Source organism: Callorhinus ursinus, unplaced genomic scaffold (genome assembly GCF_003265705.2).
Source record: "Callorhinus ursinus isolate GAN/ISIS: 27379988/994484 unplaced genomic scaffold, GSC_fseal_2.0 scaffold4, whole genome shotgun sequence".
Taxonomy (NCBI): Eukaryota; Metazoa; Chordata; class Mammalia; order Carnivora; family Otariidae; genus Callorhinus; species Callorhinus ursinus.
The window spans coordinates 44,663,412-44,684,126 of record NW_027397066.1 but is presented as its reverse complement, the minus strand read 5'-3'; the positions used below and the strand labels follow the sequence as shown (position 1 = coordinate 44,684,126).

Genomic DNA, 20,715 nt, shown 5'->3' with positions numbered 1-20,715 from the left:
AATTAAATTAAAAAAAAAACTCTGGGCAGATGTAATTTGACAGAATTATAATGCTTACCAAATACCTTGCTTTTTCTGTCATTCCTGATAAATGACGCAGCCTGAGAGAAGGAACAGAGATTGGGGCAGGGGTGATTATTTAAGGTAACCTGTTCCCTAAATTTCATCTACAGATTATGAAATGCATTTCAAGTTATCCCAAAAGGCTTTGCCATTTCAGTGTTACTTCTCCATTAAGGAAGGGAGGTTGGAAAAGCAACACAAAGAATTATTTCAATTTCCAGGACTTATTAGAGCAGGGACTGAGCAGAGCCTGGGGAATATGGATCTCTCCAGGAAAAGAAAAACAAACCCAGCAAACATAAGGAAGTGTTTCTTCAGGTCAGTCAGAGCAATGAGATGGCCAAGATGCTTGTGAAGAGATAAAGTAAGGCTAAGGCAGGCTCTCAGTTTCTCTTTTATTGCGTGCTCCAGTCTCCAAATCTGCTAAAGACATGACTACGGATAATAGCAGGAATTGCCATTCGATGGTCACAGTGGTGTTCCCTGGGGGTCTCTATGGTTTTCGGGGGGATACAGGAACACAAGGTGATGGGACCAGAGTAGGGAACTAAGTCACCTATTATGTTTTCTAGACACATAACTAGAAGGGGCTTTCTGTATTTAATGCACAAGAGGTTCTGCCAACTCGTGGATCCTTGGAGAACACTGTGTTTTCAAAGCAGCTGGCTTGACTTTAAAGACATCTGGATCATAATATATAATGTGTACAGGAGACCTGAAATGGGGGAAAAAGAATGCGACCTGAAAAAAAATGAACAGAAAATGGAACTAACATTTCTCAACCATCCACTATGTGTGTTAGGCTCTATGATATTATTCTGTTTTGATTTTTCATAAGTGCCCCATGAAACAGGTGTCATGACCCCCATTGTACAGAGAAGGACATGAAGGCTCAGGGAAGTTATAAAAGTGACCTGTGGTCAAATCCAGATTCATGTATCTATCAGATTCCAAAGCCTTGGCTCTTTCCACAGAAAGTTAATTCTGGAAAGTTTTCAATAATTGGGCAATGTTAAAACAAGCCCAGCAGTCCTCTGGTGGACTTAAATCAAATTTTTGAAGTTCCCACCCTTAGCACCTTACCACCAAATAATAACTTTGCCACTGGGGTAGACCCTGAGTACTTGATCTTATTTTTCCCTTTCCTTTGTCAGTGAACAGAGAATGAGCTTCGTTTCATTGCTGTTGAACTTTATTTCTTTTAAAGGCAAAACACATTATAAAAATTTAAAAATATTATTTAAGAATGAACATATTCCCTGTTCCCTGAGCTGAAGACTTCCGTGACTTTTTCATCTTCTCCTAGGTTTTCCTGACGATGCTTAAAAGGGGAATCAGGCATTATCTCATGAAGGAAATAATATGAACTGAGGTTCAGGCAAGTTAAGAAATCTTCTAAAAAGTAAACAGGAATTAGAGTCCATTTCTTCTTTGTTGAATGTATATTTATTTCAAGTAGGTCATACATGTACATGATACAAAAACATGGAAAAACACAAAAGCCCTATTTAATAAAAAATAAATCTTCCTCCCATCCCAGTTCCCTCGGGCCCCCGAAAAGTAAGCACTGTTACTAGCTTCTTGCATACTCTTCTGAGATTATAGGCTCCTGCAAGCAAAAATATGGCACATACCTATTTTCTTAGAGTATTCTTAGCATTGTGTGCTCTGTTATGTACTTGTTTCACTTAACAATACGTTAGATAAATAATCCCATATCCATCCTTACAGAGTTGTTTCCTATATCTAAGTTTCAATACTAGTCCACTAATCCTTTAACTGCTGCCTTATATTTATGGTAAAACCATAGATTTGTCACAATTAATGTAAGAAGTGAGATGTTTTTGAAAATTTCTTGTATTTCTATGATTATTTTCATTGGTCTTATTAGGTTAATTTTCCCTTTCCCTAGCACCCCCAGCTTTCCTGTCCCATCTTAGCGATAAATTGACATACCTTGTTGGATTAGCTAGTTCTTGAATTCTGGGAGATATTTTGCAATGGATAGCAGCATAAGATACCGGCCAGTGGGCATCACGGTCAGGAAGATAATCTTGATGAAGAGGCCTGGCCTTAGCTAGAGCTATTATTCGAGGGCTAGGTTTGTATAGCAAGGCAGCACGGGATATCTATAGTGGAAGCAAAAAGATACAAAAATATATCCCAATTTTCACATTTCCCTCTCTTTACAGTGATGGCCCTAACTGAATCACCGTCCAGAATTCTCTCCTGGATTACTGCAGCAGACTCCTCACTAGTCTCCCTGCTTCCATTTTTGCTCTGTACGATCTAGCCTTCACATATCAATTACTGAGGAAGAGAATGAGCATTTAATGAGTGCATGCCATGAGCCAGACAGTGTTCTAAGTGGGACACCTACATTATTCCCACTTAATCATCATAATAACCCTATGAGGTATGTAGTTTCTTTTTTTTTTTTTAAAGATTTTATTTATTTATTTGAGAGAGTGAGAATGAGAGAGAGAGAGAAAGAGCACATAAGAGGGGGGAGGGTCAGAGGGAGAGGCAGGCTCCCCGCCGAGCAGGGAGCCCGATGTGGGACTCGATCCTGGGACTCCAGGATCATGACCTGAGCTGAAGGCAGTCGCTTAACCAACTGAGCCACCCAGGCACCCGAGGTATGTACTTTCTGAAGCCCAAGTCAGATTATGTCACTCTCAGGGTTTAAAACCTTCCAGCGGTTTCTCATTTTGCAATGAATAATATTTAGACTCCTTACTGTGGCCTAGAAGGCCCTACGTGATCTGATTGCTATCCCATTGCTCTGACCTCATCTGCCTCCCCTCCCCACCTTGATCACCATGATCCTTGCCACACAAATCCCCTCTGATCCAGCTCTTTCCACCTTAGGATTTTTGCAGCTAGTTCTTCTGCTTGAAAGCCTCTTTCCTCAACTTTGTCATGGCTGCCTCTTCATCATTCAAGTCTCTAGACTCAAATATCACATTCTCAAGGACATCTTCCTTCACCATCCGAGATACATCAACCTTTCTGATAACCCTCCTCTACAGTACACTTATTCAATCTTCTTTAAAGCATCTACCAACACCTCACTTTGCTCACTTATCTCTTTGTTCGTATGTTTATTGTCTGCTTCTCCCCACTAGAATATAAACTTCTTGAAAGAAATACATGTTTGCCAAAAACTAGAGTAAATGCATAACTGGTGCAGAATATATGTTGATTGACTGATTGACCAACTCCTGCTGGTCTTACTTTGAAAATCGCACCTGCCAGGTTGCCTTTCTATTATGTTGCTTTATTGGTAAAATTGGAAGGATGACATATAGCTCCTATTCTCTCTCTCTTAAATGCTCACTTGAAAGAATCACGATGGATAACAAACACCCCTCCGTAGCCCTGAAGGTACTATTTTGCACTGGTACGGACTTGTTTGGGGTTCTAAGAGTATGATTATCTGCAGTGGTATCACTTTTAAAAAAAGATTTTTTCATAAACTCCCAAACAAACCTGGCAACTAAAGAAAAATAACTGTAACCCCCATTTTATATACCAAAAAACTGAAAATAAAGTGATTTGTCCAAGGGTCACAAGGCAAGTCACTTTAGCAAACTCAAGACGATTTCCTGAGGGGTTTTGAATCCCAGGTTAGTTTTCTTTCCTAACCGAATTCCATATCATATCCTTAGTTCTTAGAGGGTAAAATTTATCCAACCTCCTTGGCAACATGGTCATTAGATATTTACTGAAAACTCAGTGGGTATTAGGCACCAAGTTGCCACTATAATGAATAGATGGGAGTGTCAAGGAGGAAGAGGGAGGGAAGCCACTGAATGTGCGAGGCTCTATGCTGAGTACCAATGCCTTCTCTATTGTTTCAAATCACAACAGACCTCCCAGTGAGAACTGTTAACTTTATAATCTCTTTGCTCACCTTGTTCCACCCAACTTCAAGGTCATCCCCACTTTAATACTCTGGCACATTCTCTTCCCTTTACTAGAATATTCTTTCCTCAGACCTTCACCTAGCTTACTCCTTCTTGTCACTCAGGTTTCACACCAGATATCCCAACCTTAGAGAGCCTTTCCCTGACTACCATATACAAAGTAGCTTATTCCCCACCTTCGCCCATAGTCAATCATTTCCTATTTTATTTTCTTCATTGCCTTCGACCCTTATTTTTTGTCTCTCTCCATCTTGTTCACTGGGAATGGTGGCTGGCACACAGTAGGCATTCAAATACTTGAATGAATAAATAAGGCTCAGGAACACTGTCACAACATCACAGAGCTAGTGGTGAGGCTGGAATTTGAACCCAGCTCTTACTGATTCCAAAGCCCATGCTCTTTGCCCTCTATCCCCAGTCTCTCTACATATCTTGCAGCTAGGTCTTCCTTCCTGCCATAGACCACTCTTTCAAGATTATCTTTCCCAATGACTTTGGCCTACGCCCTGTAGTAGCAAAATAGCACCCTAGGAACAACCAAAAAGTAAGATGAAGGATGCCAAGGCAGTGGTGGCTTACAGGACGGATGGGCAGCTCACTTCGTTCTCTTTCAAAGCACAGACCCTCTATCTTGATCCTTGGATGGGCAAGGTCTACAGTTCTTGGAGTTGCAACAGCAGTCAGGGCAGGAATTGAAATCTTGGTTTCAATCTAGGGGAGAAAAACAAAATAGGGTCTGTAAGTGTCAAATAATAAATACCATCTCCATCACGGTTACAAAGAACTGTCTGACCTCTGGACCAGACTTCTCAGCAAATCCAGCAGAAAGGATGAGAGTCTTGCAGTAACCCATGATCATAGCTGAAACGATCAATTTCCATCTTTCTCAAACTAGGTTTATGAAATCCAACCCAGCTTTTCAGGAACTTACTGTTAAACTAAAGATGGGGAGGAATTGGCAACCTTACATATTGACTAAGAGATAAATGGTAATGCTGATTTGTGGAATGAAAAACTCAGCCAAGAGGGAAGGGTCAGGCCCACTACATGAGAACACTCTCTAAGGGGGGGGAGTTCTGCTTTGTTCTTAACTGCTTTTGCCCTTTGGAAACTGGGACTCTCGTTATCACAAATCCCCATACTTAAAATGCATTCAAGTGGTTCTCTTCTAATTGGAACAGGTAAGAAAAAGAAACCAAAGGCAAGAGGAAGAAAGGCAGAATCACATTCTCCACAGACAATGCTGTTAGTCCCCCTAGTCATTTCTCACTATCTGAATTGTGGAAATGTGTTCAATTTACATGGTCTTCTATTTCAATTACTAGTATTCAAACTCAAAACTTACCACAAGACTTTGAGAGGGAATATAATCGATAATTGGAAATAAAATAAGGTTTTAACTGTGGGCAGAAAAATAATATAGAAGGTATGTTGCAAATCCCTTTTTGTGTTGTTTAAGACAATGACGATACTGACAGTGTTTTACATGTACTAATTCATTTATTCCTCACCTAGGGTATCATTTTTATTTGCATTTCACTCATGGAGAAACTAAGGTACTATGTGAAGTTCAGAAATTTACTTAAGTTTTTATAGTGAATAGGTTGCACAGCTGGGATTCAAACCTAAGATCCTATCTGTCTCCACAATTCCATGATAAGAGAATCTTTCTTGGATTTTCCCACTCTTCCTCTGATATCTCTCAATACTTTATTCATTCTCTTTTATGAGTATCAATCTTAATTATTTACCTATAGGTCTACGGTTTCTTCTAAATTGAAATTTACTTTAAGGAAAGGAATGGTTTTATTATTCTTGTTTTTCCTGTATTATATAATTGATTAAGAAATACTTGTTCAATGGATTGAGTAAATGAGTGATTTATTTCCTTTTTTGATTATAAGCCTTAATTGAAAACAGCGGTTGTCATATATTTCTTTGATTTTCCCAGAGTCTGATAGGAGACAAAGCTTTATTTATTGGAAATGATTAATTAGTACTTCATGGAATTGTACAGACACTAAGCCCAGATTGCTTCAATAGTAAATTCTATCAAATATTTAAGAGGAAGAAATAATATAAATCTGATATAAACCTACAAAGAATAAGAAATACAACTAATCTATAGTGATAGGAATCTGGAAGTGGTTGACTCTAGGGCAGGGGTAGAGTGGAATTGACTAGAAACAGGAGGAAAATTTGGGGGATAATGTTTTGTATATTGATTGAAGTGGTTATTGAATGGATATATACATTTGTTAAAAGCTCATTAAACTATACATTTAAGACCTATGCATTTTATATAAATTATAACTCCAGAATTTCAAAATACAAGCTGGGAAAAATACATAGACATATGACAAAGAATACCTCTAATATGTAAAGAACTGTTATGAATCAATAAAAAATATACAGACCAGTAGAAAAATAAAGCCATGAATAGACAAGTTTACAAAAGAAAACTACACAGGTAAATAAATGTTGGGAACTATTAAATTTATTAGTAATCAGAAAAATGAAAGTGTTTTTATTAACGAGATAGCATTTTTTAAAATTAAAATAAATAATATCTAATGTTGGCAAGAGTGCAGTATAAAAGTCAGCCCAAATAATGCAAGTGAATATGTAAATCAAAATCACTTTTGTTGGAACACATCTTGAGATAATATATGAATCACCTCAAAAATGTTCATACACTTAATCTGGTAACTTTACTTCTCAAATTTTTGTTCTCAGAAAATAATCAGATTGAAAATGATGGAGGAGGCACATGTTGGTAAAATGACCTTATAAATTAGTTAGACAAAGCCATGTGAGATATGCAGAGTACAGGTGGTCAATACTCAAAGGTATCTGCTAAATATAAAATAAGAGTCTTCAAAGTCAAAATCTCCTGAGTCAACGATTTTAAAAATCTACACAGGTTGATTAGTCTGAATAGGAGCTTCGGACATCTATAAGTAGAGAGAATGATGGATATGAACTGAGTTATGAAACCAACCCTTTTTATGTTTTGTAGTCTCTGACAAAGTTACCATAAAAAAAGACTCAGTATGACATTCACAGAGGTAAAAGACCTTCTACAGGGGCGCCTGGGTAGCTCAGTCAGTTAAGCATCTGCCTTCTGCTCAGGTCATGATCCTGGGGTCCTGGGATCAAGCCCCACGTCGGGCTCCCTGAGCAGGGAGCCTGCTTCTCCCTCCCTCTTGCTCATGCTCTCTCTCTCGAACTCTGTCTCTCAAATAAATAAATAAAATTAAAAAAAAAAAAAAAGACCTTCTACAGTTCATCCATCCAAAGTCTCTGGTGACAAGTAACCTAAGGTACCTGTGACAGTAACTTGGCTTCCTTTGTGGGAATGCGTATTTTAAAACTCTGGGAAGATTCAGCATTAACTGTAAAAAAGTTAAGAGAATCAAAATCATAGAATTAATCATTCTTTGTGTTAAGAATAAGTATGTGCAATGCGGCACCTGGGTGGCTCAGTTTGTCAAGCGTCAGACTCTTGATTTTAGCTCAGGTCATGATCTTGGGGTTGTGAGATGGAGCTCTGTGTTGAGCTCTGCATTCTGTGGGAAGTCTGCTTGAGATTCTCTCTCTCCCTCTTCCTCTGCCCCTTCCCCCTGCTCTCTCTCTCTGCCTCAAAAAAATAAATAAATCTTAAAAAAAAAGAATAAGTAGTGCAACAATTGATGAAATTTGGACATGGACCATGGAGTAGAGTATTTATCAATTAAACTTCCTGATTTTGATAATAATTCTGTGGTTACATAAGATGATGATCTTGTTCTTAAGAAATACACACTGAAGTATTTAGGAAAATGGGTGTATGATGTCTGTACCTCTCAAAAATGATTCAGGAAAAAAATTAAATACACACATACACACACACATACACACACCCTACATGAAGGAGAGAGAATGAAAAAACAAATGGAATAAAATGTTAATTCTTGCATTTTTTTCAGTAACTTAGAAATTATTAAAATAAAAAGTATGTGTATATTATTAAAATTAAAAGCATGTGCATGAGGGCACCTGGCTGGCTCAGTCAGTTGGAGCATGTGACTCTTGATCTTGGGGTCATGAGTCTGAGCCCCACATTGGGTGTAGAGCTTACTAAAAACAAAACATAACAAAACAAAATAAAAGCGTGTCCATGTTTAAGAGAATTTGGCCTATTAGAGTGATCACCCTATAACTGCAACTTGAAACGTATAATTGAGTATTTGACTTAGAATTGTAACATTAAGTTGAAATCTTAAGTTTATGTCATTCTGATAACATTGAAACTTTAAGGTCACCATATTTATAAATTTGATGTATTCAATTTTTAAATAGTTATTTAATATTTGAAATTTTGTTTGTTAATGTAGATGGTTGGAGGAAAATGCTTAAAAAAGAAATCAAATTAAAATATTAATAAATATAATTTAAATTATTTGAAGGTATTTGATTACATTTAGAAACCAAATCAAACATTATTCAGAACTCTTCAAAGTCATTGTTAAAAACTGCTAGAATTATAAACAGAGTAATAAAACTTGCAAGCTAAATGTAAAAGCCTAAGAAACAGATTTTTAATTTAAAGTTTTATTTATTTATTTTTATTATGTTAATCACCATACATTACATCATTAGTTTTTGATGTAGTGTTCCATGATTCATTGTTTGCATATAACACCCCGTGCTCCATGCAGAATGTGCCCTCTTTAATACCCATCACCAGGCTAACCCATCCCCCTACCCTCCTCCCCTAGTCTAGAACCCTCAGTTTGTTTTTCAGAGTCCATAGTCTCTCATGGTTCCTCTCCCCCTCCGATCCCTACCCCTTCATTCTTCCCCTCCTGCTATCTTCTTCTTTTGGACTATTAATTATTTAAATCAAGAGCATACCTCTGAACAGTCTTTTCTGTATACAAAATCATGCTCAAGGATACCAAGGTTTTTTTCTTGAGTGGCTATAAATTCTTTGCCACTTCTCTCATTGACAGGTGGGGTTTGTGTCCCTGCCCCCTTGAATCTGGCGACTTGGAACTGTATCAATCAACAGAGTATGACTGCAGTGACATTATGTGACTTCCAGGGCCAAATCATAAAAAAACATGCAGCTGCCACTGGTGTTTTGGAATGCTCACCCTTGAAACACTCCATTTTAGAATATTCCTTCTCAGAATACAGCTGCTATGCTGAGAAAAGTCTCAGCCACATGGAGAGGCCCCATGAAAGTGCTCCTGTGAATATTCCCAACTGAGTCTAGCCTTTAAGTCACATCGGCCTGGGCACCATATAGATGTTGTTATGGACAGACTATGTCCCCCTCAAATTCATACGTTGAAGTCCTAATCCTCAATGTGATAATAGTAGGAGGTGAGGCCTTTGGGAGGTAATTAGGTTTAGGTGAGGTCATGAGGGTAGAACCCTCATTGTGGGATTGGTGTCCTTATAAGAAGAGAGATAAGAGCTCTTTCTCTGTGCACACACAAAGAAGTCATGTGAGCACACAGGAAGGTAGTGGTTGGCTGCAAACCAGGAATAGGATCTTCATCAAGAAGAGAATCTGGTGGCACCTTGATCTTGGATTTCTTGGTCCCCAGAACTGTGAGAAATAAATGTCTTTCAAGCCACCCAGTCTTTGGTATTTTGTTATAGCAGCCCTAGCTGACTAAGGTAGGTGTGTAGGAACATTCAGCCCCCTACCATTTCAGACAACCAAGCCATTAGAGATATCCCAGCTGAGAGATTTCTAACTCACAAAATCCTTGAGCGTAATAAAATGCTTGTTGTTTTACACCAATAAGTTTGGGGGTGCTTTGGTAGGAAGCAACAGATAACCAAATCACAACTTTAAGAATTGGTTCTCTGTGTTGATTCTAGATTATCTGGAATTTGTTTTCTGAGCTGATTGGATTTAAAGGTATTAATGATCCTTTTGCCAGTAGTTAAAAAAAAAAAAAAAATTACTGGTAGTCCATAGCACGCAGTGGCAAAACAAAAAGCAAAACTTTGGGTGACCAAGCAGCTGCTGCCAGAAATTATTTTAGTGAAATAAACAAGTATAATGGGATTAGTTGGTTGTTTTTCTTTTATTTAAGATTTTATTTATTTATTTATTTGTCAGAGAAAGAAAGAGCACAAGCAGGGGGAGCAGCAGGCAGAGGGAGAAGCAGGCTCTCCACCGAGCAGGGAGCCTGATGTGGGACTCAATCCCAGGACCCCGGGATCATGACCTGAGCTGAAGGCAGATGCTTAGCCAACTGAGCCACCCAGGCGTCCCTAGCTGGTTGTCGCTAAGTGCACAGAGGAAGTAAGTTAAGAAATGACTGGCTCGGGCCTCTAAGTTCCCACCTTAATGTCTGGGTTAAGGGACCAGAAAGTTTCTGTAACTTCCCTAAAAGAAAGCTTTATATTCTATGGTCGTAGGGCTGAAAATTCTGAAAACCAAACTCACAATCGAATTCTGTGAGTGGGTTAATTACAGTGCAAATTGAATTACCAAATTTGTATGGTCTCCTATGTTAAAGTTAGAGCAACGACTGGGAAGGAATAGGACCTTGAAAATTGGGATAGGGTATATGGGCAGATTCCAACAAAGCTGGGGACTTTAAGCCCCTAAATACTGATGAGCCTTCCTTACCAATAAAATCAGCCATACTTCCCCTGCCTGAAGGGGTTAGAGTCCCCTTGCCTGAAGAACCTGTAATAGTTTCCCCTGAGGTAGATACCTTCCAGGTAACTGCTGACCTATCCCTACTATCTGTCATTGCTTCGGGATTTATAACCAGACCCAAGTTCCAACTGCCAAAACAGCCTTCCATGGACTTCTCTATCAGCTTCTATAATTGCTTAAGGTCTAATTCTGCATTGTTGTTCTGCTTCTCTGATCAAATCCTAGGTGACAGAGTAGGCATAGCGGAGGTAGTCAGAAAAGTTCATTTGATGAGGGGGGAAGATAAACAGGGAGAAAAGTAAAATATACCTGGAAATAAGAGGAGAGCATGTTACAGTTATAAACGTGTTGTTAAAATCAATCAGGAACCGTTTCTTTCAGATGGACTTACCCTTTTTGGAGGAACGTAGTTTGGATTTGTGGCTTTGGGTATTGAGAGTCGTAATATCCGGGCAGAAGGATAAGAGATTTGAAGAGAATCTCTTGTTAAGTAATCACTGTAAGGCCTATATGCAAATGGAACATGAAATATTATAATCATTGGAGGAAAAATAATTGCATTTTTTCATTGCTGTACTCAGCCTCTGATCAATTATGTATAATTTTCCCTATCTCAGAAACTTCTTTTCCCATAATCATTAGTGTTTTTTTCTACCAGATTGGTATTTCCTAAAGTTTTTTTTACTATGATCCACAGTAAGAAGTTATATTGTGATGCAGTATATGTAAATCTGTGTGTGTGTGTGTGTGTGTGTGTGCATGCACATGCATACACGCATGTATCTGAAACAAAATTATTATGAAAGAATGCTTGCCCTGAGCAAGGTATTTTGATTTTTAAAATTTCATTTGATTTCATTAAAAAAAAACTCGAATCAATTTCATGATCCACTGATGGGCTGAGGCTTGCAATTTAAACTCCACTTCCTACCAAAACATCATATTAAATCCCTGAGATAAAAAATTCCAGTCACTACCAAGGACCCCTCTGTGATAGCCAGTCTCCTCTGTAGTGCAGTTTGAGATGGTGCTGCTCATAACTCCCAGCAACTTGGCCAATTTTCATAGGCTGTTCCCCACATATTCCTTTCCTGGTACAAAAACCTACCAACCACAAACCTACAAACCTAATATGAAAAAAGTTTTTCACAAATAAATATATGATTACCCACTAAGGGTAGTCTGTTAGTTTTTAAAACTGATACACAATTAACATACCATAGAGTTTACCTTTTTAAAGTGTACAATTCAGGGGTTTCTAGCATATTCACAAAGTTATATAACTACTGTCACTATCTAAATTCAGAATGTTTTCATCACCCCAAAGAAAAACCCCATACTGATTAATAGTCCCTCTCTATTACTTCATTCCCCAACCCTGTGCCCCCAGAACCACTATCTATTTTGTTTCTATGGCTTTGCCTATTTTAGAAATTTCAAATAAATGGAATCATACATATGTAGCCTTTTGTATCGGGCTTCCTTCACTTAGCATATTTTCAAGATTCATGTAGCAGTACATCATTCTTTTTTATGGCTGAATAATATTCCATTAAATGATTTACCACATTTTGTTTAACCATTCATCCATGACAAATATTAGAGTGTGTTTCCACTTTCTGGCAATGATGAAATGCTGCTATGAATATTCATGTACAAGTTTTTGTGTGAGCATAAATTTTTAATTCTCTTGGGTACATGCCTAGAAATAGAATACTGATCATATAACTCTATTCTTAACATTTTGAGGAGCTAGAAAGTGGTTTTCCAATTAAGCTGCACCATTTTGCATTCTAACCAGCAATTATGAGGGTTTCAATTTCTCCACATCCTCACCAATACATATTATTTTCTATTATTATTATTATTATTATTATTGCCATTCTAGAAGGTTTGAAGTAGTATCTTGTCATTTTAATGTGTATTTCGAAGACGACTAATGATATTTGGCATCTTCATATGTGTTTCCTGTTCATCTGTATGTCTTCTTTGGAGAAATGTCTATTCAAATAATTTGCCCATTTTCTAAATTGTGTTGACTTTTTTATATAGTTCTAAAAATTATATATATATATATTCTGAATACTATTCCCTTATCAGATATATGATTTTCAAATATTTTCTCCCAATTTGTGGGTTGTCTTTTTACTTTCTTGAAAGTGTCCTTTGATGCACAAAAGTTTTTACTTTTGATGAAATCCAATTTATTTTTTGCCATGTGTTTTTATTGTCATATCTAAGAAACCATTGCCTAAGTCACAGAGATTGATGTTTGCTTTTTTCTAAGCGTTTTTATAATTTTATTTCTTATATTTATAGGTCTGTGATCCATTTTCTTTTTTTTAAAGATTTTTAAATTTTTTATTTTATTATTATTATTTTTTAAGTAGGCTCCACATCCACCTTAGATCAAGACCTGAGCTGAGATCAAGAGTCTGACACTGAACTGTCTGAGCTATCCAGGCACCCCGAAGATTTTTTTATTTTTCAGTGATCTCCACACTCAATGTAGGACTCAAACTCACAACCCCGAGATGAAGAGTCACATGTTCTTCTGACTGAGCCAGCCTGTGATCCATTTTAAGTTAATTTTTCTGTATGGTGTGAAATAGGGGTTCAATTTCATTTGGATGTCCAGTTATCCCAGCACTATTTGTTTAAAAGACTATTCTTCCCCAATTAAATTGTCTTGGCGGGGCTCCTGGGTGGCTCAGTCATTAAGCATCTGCCTTCGGCTCAGGTAATGATCCCAGGGTCCTGGGATCGAGACCTGCATCAGGCTCCCTTATCAGCGGGAAGCCTGGTTCTCCCTCTCCCACTCCCCCTGCTTGTGTTCCCTCTCTCACTGTCTCTGTCAAATAAATAAATAAAATCTTTTTAAAAATTAAATAAATAAATAAATAAATAAATAGTCTTGGCATTCTTGTCAAAAATAAATTGACCATAAATATAAGGATTAACTTCTGGACTCTCAGTTCTATTCCATAGATTTATATGTCTACTGTTATGTCAGTAACATGCTGTCTTGACTACTGTAGCTTTTAAATAAGTTTTCAGGGGCACCTGGGTGGCTCAGTCGGTTGAGTGTCTGCCTTCGCCTTAGGTCATGATCCCAGGGTCCTGGGACAGTGCCCCACATTGGGCTCCCTGCTCAGCAGGGACTCTGCTTCTCTCTCTCCCTCTGCCCCCCCCACTCATGCTCTCTCTCTCTCTCTCTCTCTCTCTAATAAATAAAGAAAAAAATCTTTAAAAATAAATAAATAAGTTTTCAATATGTTTTTCTCAAGATTGTTTCTCGCTATGCTAGGTCCCTTGCTTTTCTACATGAATTTTAGAATTGCCTTGTCAATTTCTATCAAAAATGGCAGCTGGAATATCAACAGGGATTGCACTGAATATGTATATCAATCTGGAGAGAATTACCATCATAACAAAATTAAGATTTCCAAACCATGAACAGGAAATGTCTTTCCATTTATTTAAGTCTTCGATTTCTTTTAACAATGTTTGTAGTCTTCAGTGTACATGCCTTGAACTTCTTTTGTTAAGTATTTTGTTCTTTTATTATTTTTAATTTTAGTAAAATACATATAACATAAAATTTACCATCTTAACCATTCTTTTTTTAAGATTTATTTATTTATTTGAGAGAAAGAGAGAGAGCACAAGTAAGAGGGGCCAGAGGGAGAGAATCTTCAAAGAGACTCCCCACTGAGCATGGAGTCCAATACGGGACTTGATCTTACAACCCATGAGATCATGACCTGAGCTGAAATCAAGAGTTGGGTGCTTAACCAACTCAGCCACCAAGGCACCCCCATCTTACCCATTCTTAAGTGTATAGTACAGTAGTATTAAGTGCATTCGCATTGTTGTGTAATCCATCTGCAGAACTCTTGATCTTGTGAAATTCTACAGCAATTAAACAATTAATTTCCCCCACCCTCTAGTCCCAGCCAACCACCATACTACTTTTTTCTTTACGAATTTAACTACAGTTGGTACTACATATAAATGCAATTATACAGTATTTGTCTTTTTGTGACTGGCTTATTTCATTTAGCTTAATGTCCTCATGGTCCATCCATGTTGGAGCATGTGTCAGAATTTTCTTCCTTTTTAGGGCTGAGTAATATGGCATTACATGTATTATAATGTTCTTTTTGCTACTACTGCAAATAGAATTGTTTTCCTACCTTCATTTTCAGATTGCTCATTGCTAATGGATACACAACTGTTTTTTTGTATATTGCTCTTGGATTCTGTGCCTTCCTAATAGAGATAGTTTTACTTTTTCCTTTCCAACCCGAATGCCTTTTACTTCTTTTCCTTGCTTAATTGCCCTAACTAGAATCTCCAGTATGATGCTGAACAAAAGTTGGGAGAGCTGACATCCTTGTCTTATTCCTGATCCTAGGGAGAAAGCATTCAGTCTTTCACCACTAATTATTATGTTAGCAGTGGGTTTTTTGTAGATGCCCTTTATCAGGCTGAGGAAATTCCCTTCTGAACCTAGTTTTTTAAGAATTTTTATTGTGAAAATGTGTTGAATTTTGTCAAATGATTTTTCTGAGTCTACTGAAGTGATCACATGGTTTTGGCTTTCTTATTCTATTAATTTGATGTATTATATTGATTGTAATCTATTGATTCCAACATACTCTTGTATTCCTGGGATAAATTCAACTTGTTCATGAGGCTTTGTTAATTTTATTTCATTCTTTTTTCTTTCTGTTCCTCAGATAGCCTCAATTAACCTATTCTTAAGTTTGCTGATTCTTTCTTCTGATTATTCAAGTCTGCTGCTGAGCTCCTCTAGTGAATCAGCTAAAATATATGACACAAAGTCCGAGTTCATATAATACATTTATTGGAGAGCCCTGTGTGTCTTCATTAAACACTTGCTTTATCCCCCCTCACACAATTCTAACAAGCTTAGTCATCTGTTCCTAATGCACAGAATTGGGAAAAAAGAGGCTAGTTAAAATTATGGAAGCAGTCAAGTGTCCATCAGTATAGGAATGGATAAAGAAGATGTGGTATATGTACACAATGGAATATTATTCAGTCATAAAAAAGAAGGAAATCTTGCCACTTGCAACAACATGGATAGACCTAGAGAGTATAATGCTAAGCAAAATAAACCAGTCAGAGAAAGACAAAGACAAATACCATATGACTTCTCCCATATGCAGAATTTGAGAAACAAAACAAATGATAAAGTAAAAAAAAAACAAGAGAGAGGCAAATCAAGAAACAGAAGTTTAACTACAGAGAACAAACTGATGGTTATCAGAGGGGAGGTGGGTGGGGTATGGGTGAAACAGGTGATGGAGATTAAGAGTACACTTATCTTGATGAACAATGAGTAATGTATTGAACTGTTGAATCACTATATTGTATACCTGAAACTTATATAACACTGTATGGTAACTACACTGGAATTGAAATTAAATTAAATTTTTAAAAAAAGAGCCTAGAGACCATTCCCCTGACAAAAAAAAAAAAAAAAAAAAAAAGACAGGAAAACTATAAGCAAATATTTAATAATCTAAAAGCATAGAATTCAGAATACTTAGCCTAAAGAAAAACTGTGCTTCATACTTAAACAGCTCCTGGGAGGTTTTCAGTATTGAAGTATAAGAGTTGATGTTCATAATAAAGATTCAAGCCAATGAACAAAGGTTACATGTATGTTTAGTAGCTGAGAAGTCTGCTTAGGAAAGCGGGGAAACAACTTAAAAATACAGAAAGTTTTAACATTCAAGGGGGTTTCACCTATATGAAACATCAACCCCAGGTCTCCCAAAAAGTGGTGACATATTACTACTGGGTATTTATCCCAAAGATACAAATTGTGATCCAAAGGGGCACCTGCACCACCATGTTTACAGCAGCAATGTCCACAATGACCAAACTATTGAAAGAGCCCAGATGTCGTCCATCGGCAGATGAATGGATAAAGAAGATGTGGTTTATATATGCAGTGGAATATTACTCAGCCATCAAAAAGCTGAAATCTTGTCATTTGCAATGGCATGGATGGAACTAGAGGGTATTATGCTAAGCGAAATAAGCCAATCAGAGAAAGACAATTATCATATGATCTCACTCATGTGGAATTTAAGAAACAAAACAGAGGATCATAGGGGAAAGGAGGGAAAAATAAAACAAGATGAAATCAGAGAGGGAGACAAACCATAAGAGGCTCTTAACTATAGGAAACAAACTGAGGGTTGCTGGAGGGGAGGTGGGTGGGGGGACAGGGTAACTGGGTGATAGGCATTAAGGAGGGCACGTGATCGAATGAGCACTGGGTGTTATATAAGACGATGAATCACTAACCTCTACCTCTGAAACTAATAACACACTATATGTGAATTAACTGAATTTAAATTTAAAAAATTAATTTTAAAAAGTGGTGACATATTAACAAAGCATTCCTCTGGATTATAAATACAGACATATAAAAATATAAAATAAATGAATATAGTTATATAACTCAGATTATATGTACATTTTAACTAAATTAGCAGATTTTGTTGAATGAACTGATAAATAAGCAAACAAAGAAATTTTGTGTGGAGTCTGTGATGGAAAAAGACCCAAGCGGTCCAGTTCAATTTCTCTCTGAATGCAGGAATCTTTTCTAAAATCCATGTAAACTCACCATTCCAGCCTGTGCTTGAACAAGCATTTTCAGGGGTTGGGGTGGAGGCAGCAGTTGACTTTTCCAGATAAACATTTCCAGTACTGGAGAGCTAGTCAGCAAGATTTTCCTACACCTAGCTGATGCCTGCTGCTCTGTAAATTTCTTGTTCTAGACTTAGTTCTAGGATCAACACAAAGTAATTTTACTTTTCCTCCTTTTCCTCGTTCAGACACTGACCCTTTCAATACCTGAGCACAGCTATCATTGCTTCCTTGGTCTTTTCTCTAGGCTAAGCATGTCATTTCTCTTAACTATTTTTCACATAACATAGTTTCCAGAGGCCTCAACATTTCATTCAGCTCCTTCTGAATAGTCTCAAATTTATTATCAGTTTCTTAGGGTATAACATCCACAAGTGGACACATACACTTAAGGTGTCTTGACTAAAGTACTATACTGTGGTACTATCACCTCCCTGTGATTGTACACGATACATATTCCATTAATGCAACTTAACATTTTTCCAACAACCCCATCACAATCTTGGCTCCCATGTGGAAGTATCACCTCAGCTGTTCTTTTAAAAACAAGGAGAAATTCAGCATTCAAAGCAAAAGGAAAAACATTTGAAAAGTCATAGAAACATAAGAGAAACATCAAGTTCTACAAATTGCAAAATTTTGTAATGTTTCATTTGCATATTTCCTTTGAATCGGCCGACAATGGTAAATTCAGAGTGAATTTTAGTTTCACCACAATTTGAGTCAAATGTAATTACTGGTGGGGAGCCTGGGTAGCTCATTTGGTTAAGTGTCTGACTCTTGATTTCAGCTCAGGTCGTGAGACTGAGCCCCAAGTCAGGCTCCACGCTGGGCATGGAGCCTGCTTGACATTCTCTCTCCCTCTGCCCTGCCCCAACCTGCTCATGCATGCTGTCTCTCTCTCTCTCTCAAAAAACAAATAAAAAACCCCACTAATGTAATTACTGGTGATGACCCTCTGATTACCTACAATTGCTGCATACATTTGAGTTTTTACCCTGATCCTTTGAAACACAAGTGGACTTTTAGTTTATGAAACTACATACACTAAAATAAAAATATTGTGAGGTTTAATGAAATTAGGATTTATGGAGATTATCAAGGTACTCTACCTCTTTATTAGATATTCTTTCTTGAATCTGTTGGGCAGTGCCAGCTTCTGGATCCTTTTGGAGGGTTGGTTAAACAGTGCAGGAGAAGGGATCTCCCAGATTACAGACTCTCTACCGCAGCTGTAGTAATACTGAGCCCTGGAAGTTACAGAAGAGAAAAGAACTGAGTGAAATGAGCATGAATTCCAATAACAGTAATTTCCAATGCTGACCCACAACTCTAGGCCTAGGAGCAGGTATGATAGTTTACTCCTTTACTGTGAGCTATTCTCCACATGGAGAGAAATCAGAAATGGTTGCAGCCATCAAGTTCCAGCTGGCTTTTAATATCCCATTCCAAAACAGATGATTATTTTCTGTAATAAATTGTGTTCTTTTAAATAGACCAAAAAATAACTAACGAAAAGAGAAAATTTGCTTCTTTTAAAACCAAATACCTTCTTAGTCTCTCAGAGACAATCACTAGAGATTGCACAGATAATAAAAGGGAAATAAAAGACTATATTAACAAGTTTATGCCAACAAATTTTAAAACTTAGGTGAAATACATAAATTCATTGAAACACATACTACCAATGCTCATTCAGAAAGATATAATCTGAAGAGCCCTTGTCAAGAGTTTACAAAGCAATTCCATGGCCTTGCTGTCGCAGCACCCATTTTGTTTGACCAAGCAGCCTCCAGGGACCTTAAACTGACCTTAGCCCCCATCTCATAAGCACATGCCCTAGATACCAGTCCACCAAGTCATAAGTAAATGTACATTCCTGATATGACTTTGCCAATAGCCCTGTGACCAACAGTCTCCTGACTCCCAATGCCTTCCTTTCTTTATGCATCCTTTAGATATAAGTCCCCAAGAAGCTTACCAAAACCCTGCTCTTTTATTTGAATTGACCAATCTGGCCTTGGTCTAGGAACCCCAAAGCACTTCACCTGCAGACCGAATAAGGCATGTACCCCAGATCCTGCCTCTCTCTGCACCATGCTTTAACCTCCACGTGTGACTCCTCAAGGCATGCCAGGTACTTCTAGGATCTGTGAGTAATAAACTTCTCTATTTCAATTTCTGTTATGGTCTATTGTTGAACTGTGACCCCATGCTCCCCTTAACAAGCATTATTTTGACAAATTCATAACAGCCCTATATCTATTAAATAAATTGAATTTATAGTTAAAAACCTGAACTCGAGGGTATTATGCTGAGTGAAATAAGTCAGTCACAGAAAGGCAAATACCATATCATTTCACCCATATGTGGAATTTAAGAAACTAAACAAAGAACATAGGGGAAGGGAAGGAAAAATACAATAAGAGGAAAACAGAGAGGGAGGCAAACTGTAAGAAACTCTTAACTCTAAGAAACAAACTGAGGGTTGCTGGAGGGGAGATGGAGTAACTGGGTGATGGGAGTTAAGGAGGGCACATGAGGTAATGAGCACTGGGTGTTATATGTAACCGATGAATCACTAAGTTCTACCTCTGAAACTAGCAATACAGTATAAACATATACATAAAATTGAATTTAAATAAAAAATTTTAAAAAAATCTTCCCACCAAAAAACTCCAGACCCAGATGACTTCATTGGGGATTCTATAAAATACATAAACAAGAAATGCCAATTCTATATATTTTCCAATTGATTCTGTGAGGACAGAATTACCAAAAACAAGTAAAAGACATTACAAGAAACAAAGACATTACCACAAAGACACTATAAGAAAAATCCAGACTAATACACCTCATAAGCACAGATGCAAAAAGTTTTTTTATTGGAACACAGGCATGCTCAGTTTTCATAACGTCTGTGGCTGCTTCCTGCTACAATAGTGGAGTTGGGTAGTTGCAACGGAGACTTTGTAGTCAACTTTACTATCTACCCACGTCCTGAAAAAGTTTGCTGACTTTTGACTAAAGTCGTATATCGAAAAGAGTTAGAGAAATGTCTACCTCAATTATCTTGGAAACCAAACTTCAGATAAATAATGGTATCTTCACCTTTTTCCTGTTACTTTAATCTCCCTCACTACTTGTGCTCATCCCCTCCCCCCTCCACAGTCTTTCCTCAAAGAACCAACCAGCAGAAAGTCTAGTCATTCAACAAACATGCACTAAAAGCAAATTGGCAATGGGTATCAAAAGTCTTAATGATATTCTTACTGCTACATGTAATAATTAACTCATGGTAATTAAGCCCGTGTTGGCATATAAAATCCATGAGAAGTTGCATGCATAAATAGTTCATGC

General features: G+C 37.4%; 1 protein-coding gene across 2 annotated transcripts in view; it reads right to left on the bottom strand.

Annotated features, from left to right (window-relative positions):
- Positions 1 to 444: 444 nt before the first annotated feature.
- Positions 445 to 20,715, bottom strand: part of SPMAP2L (sperm microtubule associated protein 2 like) — a 54,733-nt gene continuing 34,462 nt past the window's right edge. The window contains exons 5-9 of one of the 2 annotated variants that reach the window (XM_073891728.1): positions 18,468 to 18,605; positions 11,054 to 11,168; positions 4,572 to 4,703; positions 2,020 to 2,192; positions 445 to 804 (exon numbers count right to left, since the gene is read on the bottom strand). In XM_073891728.1, the coding sequence (XP_073747829.1) occupies positions 717 to 804; positions 2,020 to 2,192; positions 4,572 to 4,703; positions 11,054 to 11,168; positions 18,468 to 18,605 (646 nt within the window). In that variant the 3' untranslated portion in view covers positions 445 to 716. The remainder of the gene's footprint in view (positions 805 to 2,019; positions 2,193 to 4,571; positions 4,704 to 11,053; positions 11,169 to 18,467; positions 18,606 to 20,715) is intronic. The other variant, XM_025887499.2, reaches the window with a different exon arrangement.